At 41.0% G+C, this 21,962-nt stretch overlaps 3 protein-coding genes across 3 annotated transcripts; all 3 read right to left on the bottom strand.

Moving 5' to 3' along the window:
- Positions 1-764: 764 nt before the first annotated feature.
- LOC135611893 (protein TRACHEARY ELEMENT DIFFERENTIATION-RELATED 7A-like) lies at positions 765-1,677 on the bottom strand. Its single transcript, XM_065107540.1, has one exon. The coding sequence runs from the start codon at positions 1,654-1,656 to the stop codon at positions 949-951; it is 708 nt and encodes a 235-aa protein (XP_064963612.1). The 5' UTR covers positions 1,657-1,677; the 3' UTR covers positions 765-948.
- A 5,167-nt stretch (positions 1,678-6,844) lies between these two features.
- LOC103986388 (protein TRACHEARY ELEMENT DIFFERENTIATION-RELATED 7A-like) lies at positions 6,845-7,489 on the bottom strand. The gene has a single exon (XM_065107248.1). The coding sequence runs from the start codon at positions 7,487-7,489 to the stop codon at positions 6,845-6,847; it is 645 nt and encodes a 214-aa protein (XP_064963320.1).
- A 5,276-nt stretch (positions 7,490-12,765) lies between these two features.
- LOC135611891 (protein TRACHEARY ELEMENT DIFFERENTIATION-RELATED 7A-like) lies at positions 12,766-13,716 on the bottom strand. The gene has a single exon (XM_065107538.1). It carries the CDS (start codon positions 13,694-13,696, stop codon positions 13,004-13,006), a length of 693 nt encoding a protein of 230 aa, XP_064963610.1. The 5' UTR covers positions 13,697-13,716; the 3' UTR covers positions 12,766-13,003.
- Between the last annotated feature and the right edge of the window lie 8,246 nt (positions 13,717-21,962).

Genomic DNA, 21,962 nt, shown 5'->3' with positions numbered 1-21,962 from the left:
ATAAATTAGAAAAAAAATCTTTCATTTTAAAATCTTCTCATAAAATTGGAACATTTTAAAATCTAGACCATAACATCATAGGCGCAACAGGTGGGAGTGCAGGAGAGGATGAAGTGGAAGATAGTGGGGACGAAGATGCCTGAGAGAAAGAATAGGGATCAAAAGACTACTACATGCCTAGCGTCGGACTAATCGACACACATCTATCTGAGGAAGGACTGAAAATTTCTGAGCTCATCATCAACGCGGGAGAGACTGCATGCATATGACGCCTGCTAGGTAGTAGCGATTCAATACTACTATTGGTGATTGCTTCCATGATGACACCTACTCCCATTATTAATGGTCTTAATTTAAAAAAAAATTAAATAACATATATCATTATATTAATGATATTGAGTCAATATGCCAGCTGTAATATCTATTAATTTAAACTTGACGGGAAGAGCTTATATTCTACGTTTTTTAAAATATAAGGATTATTTTAAATACAAATAAATTATAAGGACTTAAGTGATACATACCAAAACCCTAATACTAAAATGGACCTTGACTCTTTCCAATATTATTGACTTGAAACTGTTTATGTAATCTAGTTATGGTTAACATATATGATCATGTTAATGATCCAATGAGCATGGTCAATAGGCCTCCTCTTAAAGTTATATGCAGGTTCTGCACCTGCCACCATCCAAAACAATCTCGTAACTCCTAAGTTATGCCCTAAACGAATCACTTTGATGGTAGCCACAAGAATCTAAAATTGAATACGAGGACCGAATTACTTATCTGCAAATGAATACAGCTCTTAAATAATCACAATACACACACAGCAGATAACAATGAATGGAATGAATGCAAGTGTAAACAGGCACACAATCAAATAAGCACACTTATTCAACCATCATGCATATTTCTCAGAGCTTTGGCGACCATTTCTGTTGTCTGCTAGCCTTTGTGCCAGAGAAGGTGGTGGCGACCCGTCACAGGAGCGCCAGCGCCGCCGATCGTGCTGCTCGAGCGTTGTTTCCCCGATGCAGGCTCACTAAGTGAAGCTTCACCGGTCACCGCGCCCTTCTTGAACACCTCATGGACTTTGATATCTTCGTCGATCGACCGGGTCGCCAGTTGTTGGCCATGGGGTCCTGGAACGACAGTCTCGTGGACATTCACACGGTCCGCCACGTCCACGGCGAACGCCATCTTCTTCTTTCTCTTCTTGATGCAGCAAAACAGTGCCGCCGCGAGGCATGCGAGGAGGAGAAGGCCGCCGAGGGAGACGAACACGACGATGATGACGGTGTGGTTCGGGCTCGGTGGCGGCGGCACCAGTGGTGGAGGGCGGACGGGTGCCGGAGGCGGCTGTAGCGGTGGCAGCTTCGGCGGAGGCGGGGCCATCCTTCTTGGCGGTGGTGGTGGCGCTTTCTTCGGAGGTGGGGGTGGCGGGGGGCTGCGGCGAGTTGGTGGCGGTGGCGCTTTCTTCGGAGGTGGGGGTGGCGGGGGTCTGCGGCGAGGTGGTGGAGGTGGTGTTTGCTTCGAAGGTGAGGGTGGGGGGGGGGGGCTACGGCGATTCGGCGGAGGTGGTATAGACGGGGATACCTTTGGAGGAGGTGGCGCAAATGGACGCGGTGGCATTCGAGGCGGGACGAAGGCCATTATGTTTGAAGAGACTCGAGGACGACTGTGGAGGTGATGGAGAGAGAGGATGGGGTGTGTGGGTATTTGTAGTATCGATCGAGAGTTGAAAGAAGAAGAAGGGCCTCATCGGGTAGGAGATTCTCAAAAGACTTGACTCTCATGCTAAGGCTTCGCAAGGGTGGCTTGCAAACAATTGTCGCTTAGGTTGAGCATTCGTGGCCCATTGTGTCCTTGACATGAACTGGCTGCCATCTTGAGCATGCCCTTTTGCATAGAATCCCCTAACTTACTAGTGTAAGCTATAAGAACAAAACACTCGCATTATACGTTCTGTTATTAACTTAGTTGATTTTAATTAAATTATAAAATACCTTTATATATCTATCACTAAAGGTCAACCTTCTTAACTCAAGTAGTTATTTCCATAAGTATTTGATAGGTAATATAAGTTATAAAGATAGATTTTACAAGTTCTAAATGATTGTTCGATAAAGGATCCAAGGTGATCCACCATGGCCTAAAATCCATACAAATGATCACATGATACAACTATGAAATAAGGTATCGAACCGACCCTAAATACTACCCCAAAAGTCTATCCAATTATATATCAACTAGGTAGCTCCTGGGTATTATCATTCCTATAGCCCTACAATCTACTACCTCGTATCTTTATCTGTTTCTTCACAATTGATTGATCTACCTCTGCGACACTGTAGCACACATTCGAATCCATCTTCATTGTAGCTGACACTCAGTTTTAGGTAGGTGACTCCCTTTGGACTTGTCTTACTTCGTTGCCCCTTTCGACCCCTTGCTTCAATACCTTTGTATTCTTTGAACAGTTCCCCTTGGTTCATGGAAAGATAGACTATAACTCTAATGCATTGCCTCCGCCATCATGTTGCAAGGCTCGTGTCAATTCTATTCCCCTTAGCTTCCTTGATAGCAATATACGTTTACTTAGCTTTGTCCTCTAACTTGTTGGACTCCCTTAAGTGAATAAGAGCTTTGGAGTAATCCAACTATCCAGCCACCCCGATCATACCTTTATATGATCAAGCTCGTCCCAATGGGACTCACTAGTACTTGCACTTGAAATTTACCTTTGGTGGTACATAGCCTCAATATACTAATGATCAATGCTTTCATCTGATGCAAAATTCGATGCACACACAAAGACCCATATCTACGCTACCTTGACATTCACTTATTGAATCTATAGTTGATATTGTCATTGTATTGTTTACTAAAGTCGAGCTCCTAGTAGCTCATGATCATACCTCTATATGATCAAGTCCCTCGCGAGACTTCTCTTGTATGTGCCGTATTGTCTTGAACTATTCCGCCTTTATCTATAATATTATATTATATTCTGATGATATCTTCATTGCATTCTAATTTTTATAGGATGAACTTGGACTACGATCTCTCTATGTGTGGCTACTACCAACATATTGTAAAACCTCCACCACATCCGATTATATTCACTCTTTTAGTAATCGATTTTCGTCCACCTGATCTCAGGTCACACCCGGATGAAGAATAGTTCTAGAATAGTCCGCTGCTTAGTAGCTCCCGAAGTCCATTGACTTTGCTAAAGTTGAAGCATCATTATTTAGATCCTAGGCCTCTACCCCCAAACACAATCTCTGTTTTACACTACTTCCTTTATGACAACTCGAATGGTAACATTGTAGCATATTCTTTAATACTATCTACCTCTTGTCCTCTTGCCCCGTACTAAGGCCTTTTGACTCTAGCTTCGCCTCCACAAGTTAAGTCACATTAGTTCATCCGTCAACTACTTCACCGAGATAAGGTGTGTGTCTCGAAGCTTCCTTCGACCTTGACACTATATAGGTTGAGTCCGCTCTATCAAAATAAGAGACCCATGGAATGATATGATCTCATTCTTACTCTACAAGAGTTTATACCCTTAACCTCTGTCGAATAAAAGTTTTGTGCCTCCACTCTTTGTTTCGCCTTTTATGTCAATCCCTTTATATGACTTGGGCACTTTACTAAGTTTTATCCAAGTTACTCCACTCCTTGGGTTGCATTGTGTTGATGATGGCTCTCGCACTCACCATTCCATGGGTTAGCCCTCTGTTGAGTCTAATCTCCATATCGACTCTATGTATGTTTTTGTTTGATGTTGGCCTTGGGTCGCTCCTATATTTGATCTTACAATGCATCCACCAATGTCTTACTTCATGTGACATCATGTGATATCTCCTTATCGCTCGCTTGGTCCGTTGAGCTTTGTGGAGTTGTTGTATTGAGGTATACCTACTTAACATATGCAGTTCGTTACACATGATTTTCCTTCTAGAGAATTAAGACCTATCTATCTTAAATATCAGTCCCATTCGAGCAACTTTTTTATATTAGGATCGAGTCGATACTAAGAGGTGGGAGAGAGGGGGGTGGTGGCGGGTGAATTAGTGCAGCGGTAAAATTACGTTGAGTCGAAAATCTTCATACAATAAAAACATATCCAAAAGATACTTAACTTGAAAGCTTACGGAAGCATAGTGAAAGTAAGATTTCAGTTTACAGTATAAGGAAAAAGCATGAAGGAAATGCAAACAAGATTTTTATAGTGGTTTGGTCATCATGACCTACATCCACTCCCGATTCCTCTTCACTCGATACCATCGGCTTCCACTACATATCTTCTTTCAATGGACGAAGAATAAGTACTCTTTTACACCTCTCTTCTCCTTTTCACAATTTTAGGAGAACCTTTTACGGATACTTACTCCTCCCTAAATAGAATTCTAAACTTAGAACTAGATAAGGGGATCTCTCAAGTGATTGCTACAGTGTTTTTCCACTTTTAAGCTCTTTGTGCTTATGTGTATTAACCAAGGATGAGAGGGGTATTTATAGGCCTCAAGTGAATTTAAACTTAGAGCCTAAAAGTGTTTCATCCTCGATTTTCGGGGTACTAGCGGTACCATCACTTGTGTTGGGTGGTACCACCACCCAGTCTGATGGTACTACTGCTTGGGAGACTATTTGGGCGGTACCATCGCCCAAACTAGCAGTACCACTGTCTGACAGTCTTAGAGACTGAGTCTGGGCGGTATCACCGCCTGACATAGTCTTGAAGATTGTGCCACCAATGGTTCCATCTGTTGGGTCACTATTTGGGCCTTTCACTTGGCCTAACACAACCCAAACTTGGTCCCAATTGTCCCTTAATTAAGTTGGTCTAATTCTAACCCAATTACACCTAAAACCTAATTTGATCTAAATAATTATTATAAAGCTTGAATCAAATATTGTCCAGTATGTCATTGGTTCATCGACATTTTGTCCGATTCTTCGGCGCATTATCCTCTATTGCGGCCTATTGCCCAATCGACCAGTTGACCTCCGCAACTCTGATTTCCTTGGCATAATTTTTGCTCTTCTTAGCCTAATGCCCGAACCCATGGTCCGAAGCCTTCTATCGATACGTTGACTGATCCTCCGGCCCGACATCCAATCTTCTGACATGTTTTCCCCGGCACAACATGATTCTTCCTGCTTTAATTGTTTCATCCTGATCGAAGCATCATGCGTCACTCAAAACGCAGATTAAAACATAAACACAATTATCAATTGGTTTAATCATCAAAATATGAGATTCAACAATATTAAAGTCTGCTTGGTATGCTAACTCATAATAAATCATTAATATAATAACACATATAATTTAAATTAAAAAAAAAATTAAGGACCATCTTGTCCATGAAGAGAAAGCGGTAGAGGCCGGAGGCAGAGGTGAGGGAGAGCTAAACCATAACGTCATAGGCGCAATGGGTGGGGGCACAAAAGAGGATAAAGTGAGAGGCAATGGAGACGAAGACGCCCAAGAGGAGAAAGAAGGGGCCAGGAGACCACTACATGTCTAGCATCAAACTAGTCGAGGCACATCCACCTGAGGCAAGACCAAGTTCTTGAGCTCATTGTTAGCGCAGGAGAGGTTGTGTGCATACGATGCTCTGCTAGGCAATAGAGGCTCGGTGCTGCTATCGGTAGTTACTTCCACGACGATGTCTCCTCCTGTTATTTGTGGTAGTCTTATTTTAGAAAAAAACTTAAATAATATATCTCATTAAATTAATGATTTATATGAGTTAGCATATCATGTAAACAAACTCTAACTTCTGTTAACTTAAATTTGGCGGGAGCGACTTATATGCTATATTTTTTAAAATATAAGAGTTATTTTAGACACAAATAAATCATAAGGACTTAAGTGATCAATGATCAAAATCATAGGGCTAAAATGAATATTTCCAATATTATTGACTTAAAATTGTTCATATAATTCTTTCATAGTTTTCATATTCCTGTGAATGATCTCTCGAATTATTTAAAATTACATTTAAATAGTCATTGAAAATCTTGAACACAAATTGTGAGAAGCTTATTTTAAATCATAAAAAATCATAACTATTTAAAGAAATATATTCATTTGAAGAATGACTAGCGCTTTTATTAGCCAAATATATAATGAGATTAGCCAAATAGATAGTTGACAAATGCAATTTGATCGTCTTAAATTGGTTAAACTTAAAAGAGGAGAGATAACTGAAATGATTATTCTATTAGCGATATCATCATTATTGATGAAAGTCAAAAGTGTATGAATGACAAAACGCCTCATACATATATAAATAAAAAAGAAATAACTTTGTCTGATAATGACAATCACAGAATTTAGCTATTTACTCAACTAAGGATATATATATGTCGTTGAAAATAACTTCTTTCCTAGTGAAAATATGTTTAATCTCCCCACATCATAAACTTAAAATATCTTATCTAAAAAAGTTCCTCCTTTTATTCTTTGTTTAACATATATGATCATGTTAATGATCCAATGAGCATGGTCAATAGTCCTCCTCTTAAAGTTATATGCAGGTTCTGCACCTGCCACCATCCAAAACAATCTCGTAACTCCTAAGTTATGCCCTAAACGAATCACTTTGATGGTAGCCACAAGAATCTAAAATTCATCCAAATTGAATACGAGGACCGAATTACTTATCTGCAAATGAATACAGCTCTTAAATAATCACAATACACACACAGCAGATAACAATGAATGGAATGAATGCAAGTGTAAACAGGCACACAATCAAATAAGCACACTTATTCAACCATCATGCATATTTCTCAGAGCTTTGGCGACCATTTCTGTTGTCTGCTAGCCTTTGTGCCAGAGAAGGTGGTGGCGACCCGTCACAGGAGCGCCAGCGCCGCCGATCGTGCTGCTCGAGCGTTGTTTCCCCGATGCAGGCTCACTAAGTGAAGCTTCACCGGTCACCGCGCCCTTCTTGAACACCTCATGAACTTTGACATCTTCGTCGATCGACCGGGTCGCCAGTTGTTGGCCATGGGGTCCTGGAACGACAGTCTCGTGGACATGCACACGGTCCGCCACGTCCACGGCGAACGCCATCTTCTTCTTTCTCTTCTTGATGCAGCAAAACAGTGCCGCCGCGAGGCATGCGAGGAGGAGAAGGCCGCCGAGGGAGACGAACACGACGATGATGACGGTGTGGTTCGGGCTCGGTGGCGGCGGCACCAGTGGTGGAGGGCGGACGGGTGCCGGAGGCGGGGCCATCCTTCTTGGCGGTGGTGGTGGCGCTTTCTTCGGAGGTGGGGGTGGCGCTTTCTTCGGAGGTGGGGGTGGCGGGGGTCTGCGGCGAGGTGGTGGAGGTGGTGTTTGCTTCGAAGGTGAGGGTGGTGGGGGGCTCCGGCGATTCGGCGGAGGTGGTATAGACGGGGATACGTTTGGAGGAGGTGGCGCAAATGGACGCGGTGGCATTCGAGGCGGGACGAAGGCCATTATGTTTGAAGAGACTCGAGGACGACTGTGGAGGGGATGGAGAGAGAGGATGGGGTGTGTGGGTATTTGTAGTATCGATCGAGAGTTGAAAGAAGAAGAAGGGCCGCATCGGGTAGGAGATTCTCAGAAGACTTGACTCTCATGCTAAGGCTTCGCAAAGGTGGCTTGCAAACAATTGTTGCTTAGGTTGAGCATTCGTGGCCCATTGTGTCCTTGACATGAACTGGCTGCCATCTTGAGCATGCCCGTTTGCATAGAATCCCCTAGCTTACTAGTGTAAGCCATAAGAACAAAACACTCTTGCATTATATAATTAACTTAGTTGATTTTAATTAAATCATACAATATCGAATTTTGGATATTAAAAAAAGATGAGTTAGAGAAAATATTTAACTCGGGATTCATATTTAATTATTTCAGTAAATATTTAATAGACAATATAAGTTACAAATATAGATTTTACAAGTTTTGAACGATCATGTTATAAAAGGTCCAAGGTGGTCCATCATGACCCAAAATCTATATAAGTACCCATATGATACTACTATTAAATGAGGTATCGAACCAATCCTAAATCCTACACCAAAAGCCCATCAAGCTGTGTCAACCAGGTAGCTCCTAGGTGTTGTGTTGGTTGAAATTCCATACTACTCTATAGAGCTAAAAAAACCCCAAAATAACTACTTGGATGGCTTATTTTTAGATAGTTTTGTCTCTACATGATGATTACACATGACCTGTATTTATAAGTTTAAAATGACCACTAAAGCCAACTGAAATAGAGTTGTCATGCTTACCATAAGCCTTTTACATGTTGTGAACAAAACCGAAAGACACGAATATACATAAGCATTATATTAAACTCTCGTTTGCAGCTTAGTCCATGACACTCCCCCATTTATTCATTCAATGTCCTTGTCGAAGCCTTTGTGGACGTTACATCTCCTAGCTTTTACCGAATTTTTAATCTTTTGCTCTACATGCCTCTTAGTTTCCAACTGCACTTCATCATTATTGTAGAGTAATCGAACTTTGATCCACCATACTATGGTGTGGAGTTGACTGAGTTATGTTGATCTTTATTGGTTCCCACAATCCTTTAAATAAAGGAAAAGTCCTTACTTATTATGTGCCATTCTTTAAACGTATCATGCCGCTTGAATTGGGTGGATGTCTGTTGAAGCTTTAGTGAGCATCGCCTCACAGACTTTAAAGTTTTTGGGTCTTTCCTTTGTAAAATTTACCTATCGATTCTGATTCTACTTAGTTGTCATCGCCAAGTAGGTTCACTTCACTTTCATTTTTGATTGGTATTTTGTTGGAAAATGAAGTGAACTGTCAACTTTCGATAACACTGATCACTATTGGTAAGGATTTAACAAATATTATCTTCTACTAAGTTTCTTTGAAGGGTCTTTAAACTAATATAATGCTCATCTACTAAATAAATAAGAGAACTAGGATTCTCAGTTTTGCTCATTCTCTTAAGAGTTGAGAAGATAAATATTCCTCGACTTTACTTGTCTCCTCAAGAGTTGTACTGTTAGGACCGTTTCAACACTAAGAGGGAGAGTGAATTAGTGCTTCGTAAAAACTTTGATGTTTTAGAAAATTTTCATTCGATCAAACCTATGTCGAAAAGATGTTTAACTTACAACATACATAAAAGTAGTGAGCAAGTAAATCAATAAGCAATATTAATAGAAAGCCTGAACAGAAATGCAAATCGAGTTTATAGTGGTTCGGTCGTCGTGACTTACGCCAACTCCCGATTCCTCTTCCGTCGAGGCCATCAGCATTCACTACTGATCTTCTTTCAATAGGTGAAGATCAACTACCCTCTTATAACTCTTTCTTCTCTTGACAAGTTCAAGAGAGAACCTTTACAACCCTCTTTTATAAGAAAATCCTCAAAACCTCCCTTAGAACAATCTCTAAGCTCAAGGAGGAAAGACTTGACTTTCTAATAGAGTTTTTGTTGGGAAATCTTGAGGGGCGACATCACATGCATAGTGGAAGAACATAAAACAAAATCTCCTATTCCTAAAGAGATGTTTATCGTCGTGCGAAGATTGGTGAGCAAAATCCACAAAATAGAAAACTACGCATAGTAAAGATTATATTACCTAGGGAAATCATATATCCCTGAATCCTTGCAGATCTTTAGGAGAGGGTGAAGGAGGTCAAGTGTCCTCCTCTCTAGTGGTGATTCACATAGCAGGGCAGCGATGATGCTTCTCCAAACTCCAGGTATGCTTTGAGGTAGAGAGGGGGAGGAGAATATAAGAGGCAAGCAAAAGCTCTAGCTTATGAACCAATGAATCCCTCCTATTTATAGAGGTCCCCTGTCAACTTAACCCTAATGGATCCTCCTCTATTGGGTATTAAATCTTTATCCAACTACTTAAGCTTCTTAGATTAGTGGATCTCTATCTAATAATGTCTCATGGGCTTTTTTTGGATCTCGTCCATGGGATCCAATAATTTAGCGGCTTATTGGATATCCAATAAGATAGGGGCTCCGACGGATATCTCATATCCGAACCTCTACTCATCGTAACGCCTACCATATGTGTGTGACCTTTTATGCCCAATATTGAGCTGGTCGTGAGTCATACTTGTCAGAACTCCTTCTAGCTCAGTAAATTATTATCTTCATAATAATTCACTCGACTCATCGACTACGGATGTACTAGGTCACTACGCCGCAGTCTCCAGACGATACAAGGGAATCCAATCCATTGGATCTGTCTGTCCTTAATTACCCTGTACCTATAGTCCATCATCCATCTAATATCCCAAAGACCGTATACCGGGCATGGTGCTGTCAAACCCATACGGTTTCTTCTCGAGTCTTGCTCTAATCGGATTCTCCCAGAGAACTCTTTCTCTCTCAATCCGAATGACCCTGGTCAGGGATTTGTTTGAGCAAGAATACATGGGATATTCCTCTCATGACATCGAGAGTATATGATCCTCTATCGACACTCAATAGCCCTCGTAAGGTTGACTGCCACTCCCGATTGCCAGTTGTACTAGATCTGGGACATCCAAACCTATAAGTCCGGTATCAAAGAATAGAGCCCTCATACATGACATCCTTGGTGTCTCAAGTCTAAGGACCAAATATACCACTAGGACTACGAAATCACTATTTGACAATAATGTATCATCAACCATCCATCATTTCGTAAGTGGATCAATCAATGAACTAATTCTCCAATGAGCACCTTTACTATATCTCTAGTGCCCCCACACGAGCAACTATAAGATCAGTTGCATCCATCATATGAACGGGTATATAGCACACCAGTCTGTCCGGTTATCTCGATGTCCCTCTCAAGTAACCTATGACCGGGATTATTTACGATTTATGTTTAAAAGTGAATTGGTCTCATTATCGTGATCTCATCACGATCCGATTCCTATTGCATAGATCCAATGACATGACTATATATACATGCATATATGCAATAGTCAATATAAAGTGATAAATGTCAAAATATAATAAGCAAAACGACTACGTGTCAAGTCACACATGCTATCACTCACATAATTGGCTTCCTGGGCACCTATGAATAGTAGTTTTCATACTCTAAAACACAAGTTTTCATTCTCTTATCTTTCCTTTATAAGCTAGAAAGAGTAAGATATATATAGGCCCTAAATAACTTCAAAAATGAAGCTAAAATGTATCTCATCCCGGGTTTCCGGGATACTAACAGTACCACCGTCTGCTAGATTGACAACTGACGTTACCACCACCTATTCTGGGTGGTACTATTGCTTAACAGACTAACACTGGGTGATACCATCGCTTGACATCGGTGGAACCACTGCCTGGTTTTTTAGAAGAAGTATATTTCATATTTTTTCAGCTCATAAGCGGTTCCATCGCCTGATCTAACCCTAGGTCACTGAATGAGCCCAACTTAGCCCTAAATCAGGCCCAATGGTTCCCTAATTTTGTTAATCTAGTTATACACAAAACTAACTCAATTCGATATAGACTATTTTGATCTAAACATACATGATTACAAGCGTGAATCTTATGTTGTTTGGCATGTTATTGGTTTATCCGGTGCTTCATCTGATCCTTTGATACATCACTCTCCTTCAACGTATTGTCCGACCATCGGCATGTTGACTTCCCGCAACATCCGATCTCCTTGGTTCAATGTCCGATCCTTCTAGCCCAATGCTCAAACTCATGACACGAAATCCTTCTAGCATGTCGGTCGGTCCTCCGACCCGATGTTTATTCTTCTGACATGTTCCACTCCAGCCCAACATCTGATTCTTCCTTCTTCAATCAATTTATCTTTCTATGATCGAAGTTAGTCCTACATCACTCGAACGTTGATTATATCATAACTTCATCAATTGATTTCACCATCAAAATCCGAGATTCAACATGGACTCCATGTTTCGAGTTGGTTACTAAATATAAGATGAGTTATTCGTAACATATAGCACCATTGTTCGTTTATTCGTAAAGGATTAGCCTCATCGAAACCTTCTATGGTCTCTTAAGGACTTACAAAATATAAGATGAGTTAGATAAAACATTTAACTTGCGATCCACAAATAACCATTTTAGCAAGCACTTGATATGCAATGTAAGTTACAAATATGAAATTTGCAAGCTCTTAATGGCCATATGACAAAGTGTTGAAAGTGGTCCGTCGCGACCTAAAGTCCCCACAAGTGTCCATATGACACTACTATGAAATAAGACAGTGAACTAGCCTAGATATTACCCTAAAGGTCCATCCAACTATAGCTCCTGTGTATTGTACTGTTTGACACTTAAAAGTAGGTATATATATACTCTTAAAAGATGAGCACCAACATATGAATGGCAACCAGTCGAAAAATATTTCTCTCGGCATGTATTAAAAGCTAATGTAAAAAATAATGATTTATTTTTTAAAATTATGATTTTCATTAAATATACTTTCATCTTGTCGAGGAAAAGAAAACGACGGAAGCCATAGCAATGAATGAAGGTAGAGAGACAGAGGTAGAAAAGGCCGAAGGCGGAAGTGAGGGAGAGCTAAACCATGATGTCATAAGTACGATAGGTGAGGTCATAGGAGAGGATAAAGTGGGAGGCAGTGGAGACGAAGATGTCTAAGAGGAGGAAGAGGGATCAAGAGACCATTATATGTCTAGCATGAATCTAGTCGATACACATTCACTTGAAGTTATATGCAGGTTCTGCACCTGCCACCATCCAAAACAATCTCTTAACTCCAAGTTATGCCCTAAACGAATCACTTTGATGGTAGCCACAAGAATCTAAAATTCATCCAAATTGAATACGAGGACCGAATTACTTATCTGCAAATGAATGCAGCTCTTAAATAATCACAATACACACACAGCAGATAACAATGAATGGAATGAATGCAAGTGTAAACAGGCACACAATCAAATAAGCACACTTATTCAACCATCATGCATATTTCTCAGAGCTTTGGCGACCATTTCTGTTGTCTGCTAGCCTTTGTGCTAAAGAAGGTGGTGGCGACTCGTCACAGAAGGGCCAGCGCCGCCGATCGTGCTGCTCGAGCGTTGTTTCCCCGATGCAGGCTCACTAAGTGAAGCTTCACCGGTCACCGCGCCCTTCTTGAACACCTCATGGACTTTGATATCTTCGTCGTTCGACCGGGTCGCCAGTTGTCGGACATGGGGTCCTGGAACGACAGTCTCGTGGACATGCACACGGTCCGCCACGTCCACGGCGAACGCCATCTTCTTCTTTCTCTTCTTGATGCAGCAAAACAGTGCCGCCGCGAGGCATGCGAGGAGGAGAAGGCCGCCGAGGGAGACGAACACGACGATGATGACGGTGTGGTTCGGGCTCGGTGGCGGCGGCACCAGTGGTGGAGGGCGGACGGGTGCCGGAGGCGGCTGTAGCGGTGGCAGCTTCGGCGGAGGCGGGGCCATCCTTCTTGGCGGTGGTGGTGGCGCTTTCTTCGGAGGTGGGGGTGGCGGGGGGCTGCGGCGAGTTGGTGGCGGTGGCGCTTTCTTCGGAGGTGGGGGTGGCGGGGGTCTGCGGCGAGGTGGTGGAGGTGGTGTTTGCTTCGAAGGTGAGGGTGGGGGGGGGCTACGGCGATTCGGCGGAGGTGGTATAGACGGGGATACCTTTGGAGGAGGTGGCGCAAATGGACGCGGTGGCATTCGAGGCGGGACGAAGGCCATTATGTTTGAAGAGACTCGAGGACGACTGTGGAGGGGATGGAGAGAGAGGATGGGGTGTGTGGGTATTTGTAGTATCGATCGAGAGTTGAAAGAAGAAGAAGGGCCTCATCGGGTAGGAGATTCTCAAAAGACTTGACTCTCATGCTAAGGCTTCGCAAGGGTGGCTTGCAAACAATTGTCGCTTAGGTTGAGCATTCGTGGCCCATTGTGTCCTTGACATGAACTGGCTGCCATCTTGAGCATGCCCTTATGCATAGAATCCCCTAGCTTACTAGTGTAACATATAAGAACAAAACACTCGCATTATACGTTCTATTATTAACTTAGTTGATTTTAATTAAATTATAAAATACCTTTATATATCTATCACTAAAGGTCAACCTTGTAGTTATTTCCATAAGTATTTGATAGGTAATATAAGTTATAAATATAGATTTTACAAGTTCTGAATGATCGTATGCATGATAAAGGATCCAAGGTGATCCACCATGGCCTAAAATCCATACAAATGTTCACATGATACTACTATGAAATAAGGTATCGAATCGACCCTAAACACTACCCCAAAAGCCTATCCAAATATGTATCAACTAGGTAGCTCTTGGGTATTATCATTCCTATAGCCCTACAATCTACTACCTCGCATCTTTGTCTATTTCTTCATGATTGATTGATCCGCCTCTGCGACACTATAGCACACCTTCTAGTCCATCTTCATTCTAGTCGACACTCAGTTTTAGGTAGGTGAGTCCCTTTGGACTTGTCTTACTTCGTTGTCCCTTTCGACCCCTTGCTTTAACACCTTTGTGTTCTTTGAACAGTTCCCCTTGGTTCATGGAAAGATAGACTATAACTCTCATGTATTGCCTCCGCCATCATGTTGCAAGGCTCGTGTCAATTCTATTCTCCTTAGCTTCCTTGATAGCAATATACGTTTACTTGGCTGTCCTCTGACTTGTTGGACTTCCTTAAGTGAGTATGAGCTCTGGAGTAATCCAACTATCCAACCACCCCGATCATACCTCTATATGATCAAGCTCGCCCCAATGAGACTCACTAGTACTTGCACTTGGAATTTCCCTTCGGTATGATTAATGCTTTTATTTGATATAAAATTTGATGCACGCATAAAAACCCATATCTACGCTACTTTGACATTCATTTATTGAATCCATAATTGTTATTGTTTACTAAAGTGGAGCTCCTAGTAGCTCATGATCATACCTCTATATGATCAAGTCCCTCGCGGGACTTCTCTTATGTGTGTCATATTATCTTGAACTATTTCGCCTTTATCTAGAGCACTATGTTGTATTCTGATGATATCTTTATTGCATTCTGATTTTTATAGGATGAACTTGGACTACGATCTCTTCATGTGTGGCTACTACCATCATTTTGTAAGGCCTCCGCCACTTACGATTATGTTTGCTCTTTTAGTAATCGACTTTCATCCACCTGATCTCGGGTCACACCCGGATGAAGAATATTTCTACAATAGTCTGTTGCTTAGCTGCTCTCGAATAGTAACATTGTAGCATATTCTTTAAGACTATTTGCCTCTTGTCCTCTTGCCTCGTACTAAGGCCTTTTGACCTTAGCTTCGCCTCCATAAGTTAAGTCACGTTAGTTCATCAGTCAACTACTTCACCGAGATAAGGTGTGTGTTTCGAAGTTTCCTTCGACTTTGACACTATATAGGTTGAGTCCACTCTATCAAAATAAGAGACCCATGGAATGAAATGATCTCATTCTTACTCTACAAGAGTTTATGCCGTTGACATCTATCGAAGAAAAGTTTTGTGCCTCCACTCTATGTTTCACCTTCTGTGTCAATCCCTTTATACGGCTTGAGCACTTTACTAAGTTCCATCTAAGTTACTCCACTCCTTAGGTTTCATTGTGTTGATGATGGCCCTCGCATTCACTATTCCATAGGTTAGCCCTATGTTGAGTCTAATCTCCATATCGACTCTATGTGTCTTTGTTTGGTGTTGACCTTGGGTCGCTCCTCTATTTGATCTTACAATGCATCCACCAATGCATTACTTCATGTGAGATCATGTGATGTCTCCTTATTGCTCATTTGGTCCGTTGAGCTTTGTGGAGTTATTGTGTTAAGGTATACCTTCTTAACATGTGCAGTCCATTACACATGATTCTCCTTCTAGAGAATTGAGACCTATCCATCTTAGATATCAATCCCATTGGAGCAACTTTTTTCTATTATGATCAAGTCAACAGTAAGAGGGGGGGGAATAAGTGTAGTGGTAAAATTACATTGAGTCAAAAATCTTCATACGATAAAAACATATCCGAAAGATGTTTAACTTAAAAGCTTACAAAAGCATAGTGAAAGTAAGACTTCAATTTGCAGTATAAGGAAAAAGCACGAAGGTAATGCAAATGAGAATTTTATATTGGTTCGGTCATTGTGACCTACATCCACTCCCGATTCCTCTTCACTCGAGGCTATCGGCTTCCACTACCGATCTTCTTTCAATGAACGAAGAACAACTACTCTTTTACACCCCTCTTCTCCTTTTCACAAGTTTAGGAGATAACCTTTTACAAGTACTCACTATCGCTAAATAGAATTCTAAACTTTGAACTAGATGAGGGGATCTCTCATTTGATTGCTACGATGTTTTTCCACTTTTAAGCTCTTTGTGCTTGTGTGTATTAACCAAGGATGAGAGAGGTATTTATAAGCCTCAAGTGGATTCAAACTTGGAGCCTAAAAATATCTCATCCTCGATTTTTGGGGTACTAGCGGTACCACCGCTTGTGTTGGGCAATACCACCACACAGTCTAATAGTACTACCGCTTGGGAGATTGTGTCTAGGTGGTACCACCGCCCATACTGGCGGTACCACCGCTTGACAGTCTCAAAGACTAAGTCTGGGCGGTACCACCGCCTGATATAGTCTCGGAGATTGTGCCACCGATGGTTTTATCTGTTGGGTCATTGTTTGAGCCTTTCACTTGGCCCAACACAACCTAAACTTGGGCCCAATTGGCCTCTAATTGAGTTGGCCCAATTCCAACCCAATTACACCTAAAACCTAATTTGATCTAAATAATTATTACAAACTTGAATCAAATATTATCCGGTATATCATTGGTTCATCGACACTTCGTCTGATTCTTCAGCGCATTGTCCTCTCTTGCGACCTATTACCCAATCGGCCAGTTGACCTCCACAACTCCGATTTCCTTAGCGCAATTTTTGCTCTTCTTGTCCTGATGCCCAAACCCATGGCCCGAAGCCTTCTGCTGATACGTTGACCTATCCTTCGACTCGACGTTAAATCTTCTGACATGTTATACTCTAGCCCAACATGATTCTTCATGCTTTAAGTGTCTATCCCTGATCAAAGCTTCCTACGTCACTCAAAACACAAATCAAATCATAAACACATCAATTAGTTTCATCATCAAAATTCGAGATTCAAAACTTTCTTTGCATCCTTCTCTTTTAAAGCTTCAAGGATCACTATCCCCTTGAACTACTCTGCCTTATTGAATAAATTGTGCGCTGTTCTATCCCTACGAATGCACTTTGTTAAATTGTGACTCTTCACCAATATAGCCTCAATTGTGCCTTTCAAGGCTTAGCAACATATTAAACTCGATGAAGACTTCAACCTCCTATAAACGTATTTTTTCCATGTTGATGAGAAAGTTTCAATGGTACCAAGATTCGGTTGCCTTGGGATAGCCATGAATAACCTATTGTTCATATATAAGCCATTGCATTAGTACCAAATTCTTCGAGTTATCAATTTTCCTCACTTCTGTGAGCTTTGCACATCTCTTTCAGTCATTAAGCAACCCATCCCATCTTACACGATCTCATCCATTATCATGCACCTCACTTGCCTTGAGCACAACCCATCAAGTTTGATTACCAACATCATATTATAGCTCGAACTCAACTATCGCAACCTTTATGCGCTATACGTTCTTTATAACTCGCTTGTTTTCATGGTACCTCTTACACAAAGGGTTACTCATTCTTTTGAATGATAATCGTGGATGCTCACTCCTTTGAGCAACTCCTTTTCCTATGTCTATGTGCTTGCTTTCCCCCAAACGGTTGCGTGTGCTAGTTTCCCTCTACATAGTCTCGCTAGGTCCCTCCATATTTATATGCTAAGTATTTCTAGGTATGCTTGTCTCGCTTTGATCTCATATGTCACAAACTTAGCTGGTTTTGCCAAAGTCGTGTAGCACTCTTGTGTGTCCGTCTACGAAGGATCAACCTTTTCGAAATCTCTTATGGTCTCTTAAGGATTTATAAAAGAGAAGATAAGTTTGATATAACATTTAAATCAAGATCTATAAATAACAATTTTAGCAAACACCCAATGCAAGTTACAAATATGAAATTTGTAAGCTTACAAAGTGTCTAAGGTGGTCCACCGTAACACAAAGTCCCCACAAGTGCCCATATGATATTACTGTGAAATAAGATAGCAAATTAGCCTAGACATTACCCTAAAGGCCCATCCAACTATGTGCCACCCAGATAGCTCCTATGTGCTGTACTAACTGACACTCCACACCACTTTGTGGAGCTAGAAAAATCCTCAAAATACTACTTAGATGATCTATTTCTGGGTAGTTTAGCCTTTGCATAACGATTACACATAACTTATCTTTACAAACCTAAAACGATTATCAAAATTAATTAAAATAGGACTATCAAACTTTCAATAAGTCTTCAACATATAAAATATGAACAAAATTAAAAGATCCTACATTTTTACTTTTCATTTCCATCAAATGTTTATTTTGACTTGAAAAGTGATTCACAACTTTCTATCTTTTTCTCCATCTCAATTCTTGCATTGCCTCAAAATCAAATATATAAAAAGTGATTTATAACTTTCTCTTTTTTTCTCAATCTCAAATCATAAAATAAGCTGAAGAGCAAAGAAATAAGAAAAATGTGATTTCTAGGGAAAGCACAAAATGTTTGACCACCACACTCTTTGGGTTATTTATCAGAAATCCCCTTAAATTTAGGCTTCCAATAGTTGCTATTTTTTCCTTTCCTTACCATCAAATATGTTTATTTCAAAAGTGATTCACAACTTTTTTTTTTCTCCCTCTCGATTCTTATATTGCCTCAAAATTAATTAAATAAAAATGATTTGCAAATTTACAAATAAAATTGGGCCGCTTCCATTTTTTTTAAAAAAATAGATATTTTCTAGACTGGATTTAATTTTTTTTAATAATGACTATATGTAGTTTATCTATATTATATAATGCGTTAAATACTGACTATATGTAAGAATCCCATCAATATCAAATTTAGAATAATTAATATATTTAATTATGTCTTTAAAAATTTAATCGTGGATATAAAATGATTGAATTTAAATCACAGTGTTAAATGTATTTAATTTATGTCATCCATCGATATTAGGATGGATAATATTAATGATCCCCCTTTTTTTGCTTTTTCTAATCAAAAGGAAATAATTGATTTTCAATTATTTTTTATGCAAAAAAGCGAAATAAAAAGGCGAGGAGGGACAGTTTTCTGAGACGCCCCTCTCGGCGTACGTCGCCACGTAAGGCGTGAGTTAAACTCCTAAAATGCCACCTGGCCATGCCGTTAAAATTGTAAGAAAATAAGAAAAAAAATCGACTGCATCAACGCCCTTGAACTGCCTCTGCACGAATCTCAGAAACTCCTAATGTCTTACTTTACGATTCGCGCTGCAGTGATGGAGAACAACTGACGATCCAGATCAGGGATCCACATGCCTCAGATCGTTAGTCATCGTTACCTCAAGTTGACTCCTCGACAGCAAGTAGATCCAGTTCGGACGTTACCTGTGTGAAACATACGTGACTTCTTCTTCTTCCCGTATCGGTCCTTCTTAGACAAAGACCATGAAGCTTCAAGTGCAGGCAGTAAATTTGGCATTTCGACTTGGATCATATAGAACGTTGGCGACGGGAAAGAAACATATAGACAATGCAGTCAATGAAACACACAAAGAAGCCAATGAAACAAGTATTATTATCCGCAAATTAATACATAAAATAACAACAATAGACGTAACACTGATTTGCGAGCACACAATAGCCTGCTAGCTTTTGTGCTCCAGAAGGTCGCGGTGATCGGCCTTAGAAGGGCTAGCGACGCCGGCCCCGCCGCTCGAATGTTGCATCCCCCGCAGGCTCTCTGCGTGAGGTTTCACCGACCACTTCGCCCTCCTCCATCAGTTCATGGATTTCGATATCGTCGTCGATCGACGTCGGAGCTGCCGGTTGTTGGCGATGGGGTCCTTGAACTGTAGCCTCGTGGACATCCACATGGTCCTCCACGTCAACAGCTTGTCTTTTGGCGGCCATCTTCTTCTTTCTCTTCCTGATGGAGCAAGTCACGGCCGCCGCGAAGAACGCTAGGAGTAAAAGGCCGCCGAGGGAGGCGAATACAGCGATGATGATGGCGTCGTGTGGGCTCCGTGGATTGGTTTCGGGTGGTGGCAGTCTCAGTGGTGGAGGACTGATAGGCGTAGCTGGCACTCTTGGTGGGGGCGGAGGTGGCGGCACTTGATATGGAGGTGGTGGCGGTGGCGGCACTTGCTCCGGAGGTGGGGGTGGCGGCTCTTGCTCCGGAGGCGGAGGTGGGGGTGGTGGCTCTTGCTCCGGAGGCGGGGGTGGCGGAGGTGGGGGTGGCGAAGGTGGGCTTGGCGGTGACGGGGGTGGCGGAGGTGGCACTTGTTCAGGAGGTGGGGGTGGCGGCGTTTGGCCCGGAGGTGGGATTGGCGTCTCTTTCCCCGGATTTGGAAGTGGCAACACTGGAACCGGAAGTGGTTGTGGCAGCGTTGGCACCGGAAGTGGGATTGGTAGCACTTTTCCCGGACTTGAGGGTGGCGGCGCTTGCTTCGGTGGTGAGGGCGGTGGCACTTGCTCCGGAGGTGGGGTTGGTGGTGCTTGCTCCGGAGGTGGGGCTGAGGGCACTTGGCCCGGAGGTGGGGCTGGCGGCGCTTGCTTCAGAGGTGGAGCTGGCGGGGGGTTCGCATGAGTTGGCGGCTTCGACACGTTTGGAGGTTGTGGCTTAACCGGAGTCACTAACCACGGTGGTCGTGGTAAAATCGGAAACACCCAACCCATTGATCGATGGTGACGTCGTTATACGTGAAATGGAGAGCTTCACACTTGTGAGAATGGCCATTTTCTCATCGAATCGATATATATTGGCACATTCATAATATCAAAATAGAATATTATCTAATTTAAGAAAATATCATATAGGTAATTATCGAAAAAATCTCATTATTTACTTTTTATGGGGTGGCGTCCCTCTTTTCAGAAATTACCAAGAGGTGTCATTTTTTACGAATGAAAAATTATGTTCTTATTCGTTCTATTAAATAATTTAGTTTTACATGACTAGATTTTTTTTTTCTTGAATCGATCCAAACTAATTCAAAAAAAATTTCTCCTTCGTTGACTCCTTCTCATCTCTCTTTTTCTCATCCTCTCTCTCTTATTCGTCTCCTCCCCCTCTACCTCCTCTTTGTCTATCTCCTCACTCTTCTCCTCTGGTCTCTCCTTTATTTGCTTCTTCATTTTCCTTCTCTAAAATACTTATAAATTCAAAAAATTATATTTCTAAAATCTCCCAAAATTATTTTAAAAGTGAGCATTATTAGTTGTAAATATACAAGCTTTAAAATGTTTTAAGATATGATTCATTCAAACACTCTCAACTTTGAATTGAAATATACTCAACTATAGAATCGCCTTTGAATTGAAATATACTCAACTATAGAATCACCCTCAAAACATATGAAATTCAAAAAATAATACTTCTAAAATCTTCCAAAAGATGAAAAAAAAAAGGGAATGATTGTTATAATTATACGTGGGCATGAATGTACAAGCATGTGATATTTTAGATAAATTTCACACAAATATACTTGATTTGAATCGAAAAACATTCAACTATAAAATTCACATGCCGATTTTAAATTTTCATAATTCTACTACATCATAAATCAAACAAGGATTATACTAGTTTTTCTATTTTATGATAATTTTAGGATAATTACTTGTAAAATTTATCATATTTTTTGAATGAGTCTATTTAATTTATTTTTGAATGTTACGAGTCAATTTCTACTAAATGACTTGAAACTTCCACGAGTCCACTATAACATTAATCTAATAAGGAATTTAGTAGAGTTTTATTTTTTTTATGATTTTAAGATAATTATTGAACTTGATATGTTTTTG

This window comes from Musa acuminata, chromosome BXJ2-5 (assembly GCF_036884655.1).
Source record: "Musa acuminata AAA Group cultivar baxijiao chromosome BXJ2-5, Cavendish_Baxijiao_AAA, whole genome shotgun sequence".
Taxonomy (NCBI): Eukaryota; Viridiplantae; Streptophyta; class Magnoliopsida; order Zingiberales; family Musaceae; genus Musa; species Musa acuminata.
This window is presented reverse-complemented; position numbering and strand designations above follow the sequence as displayed.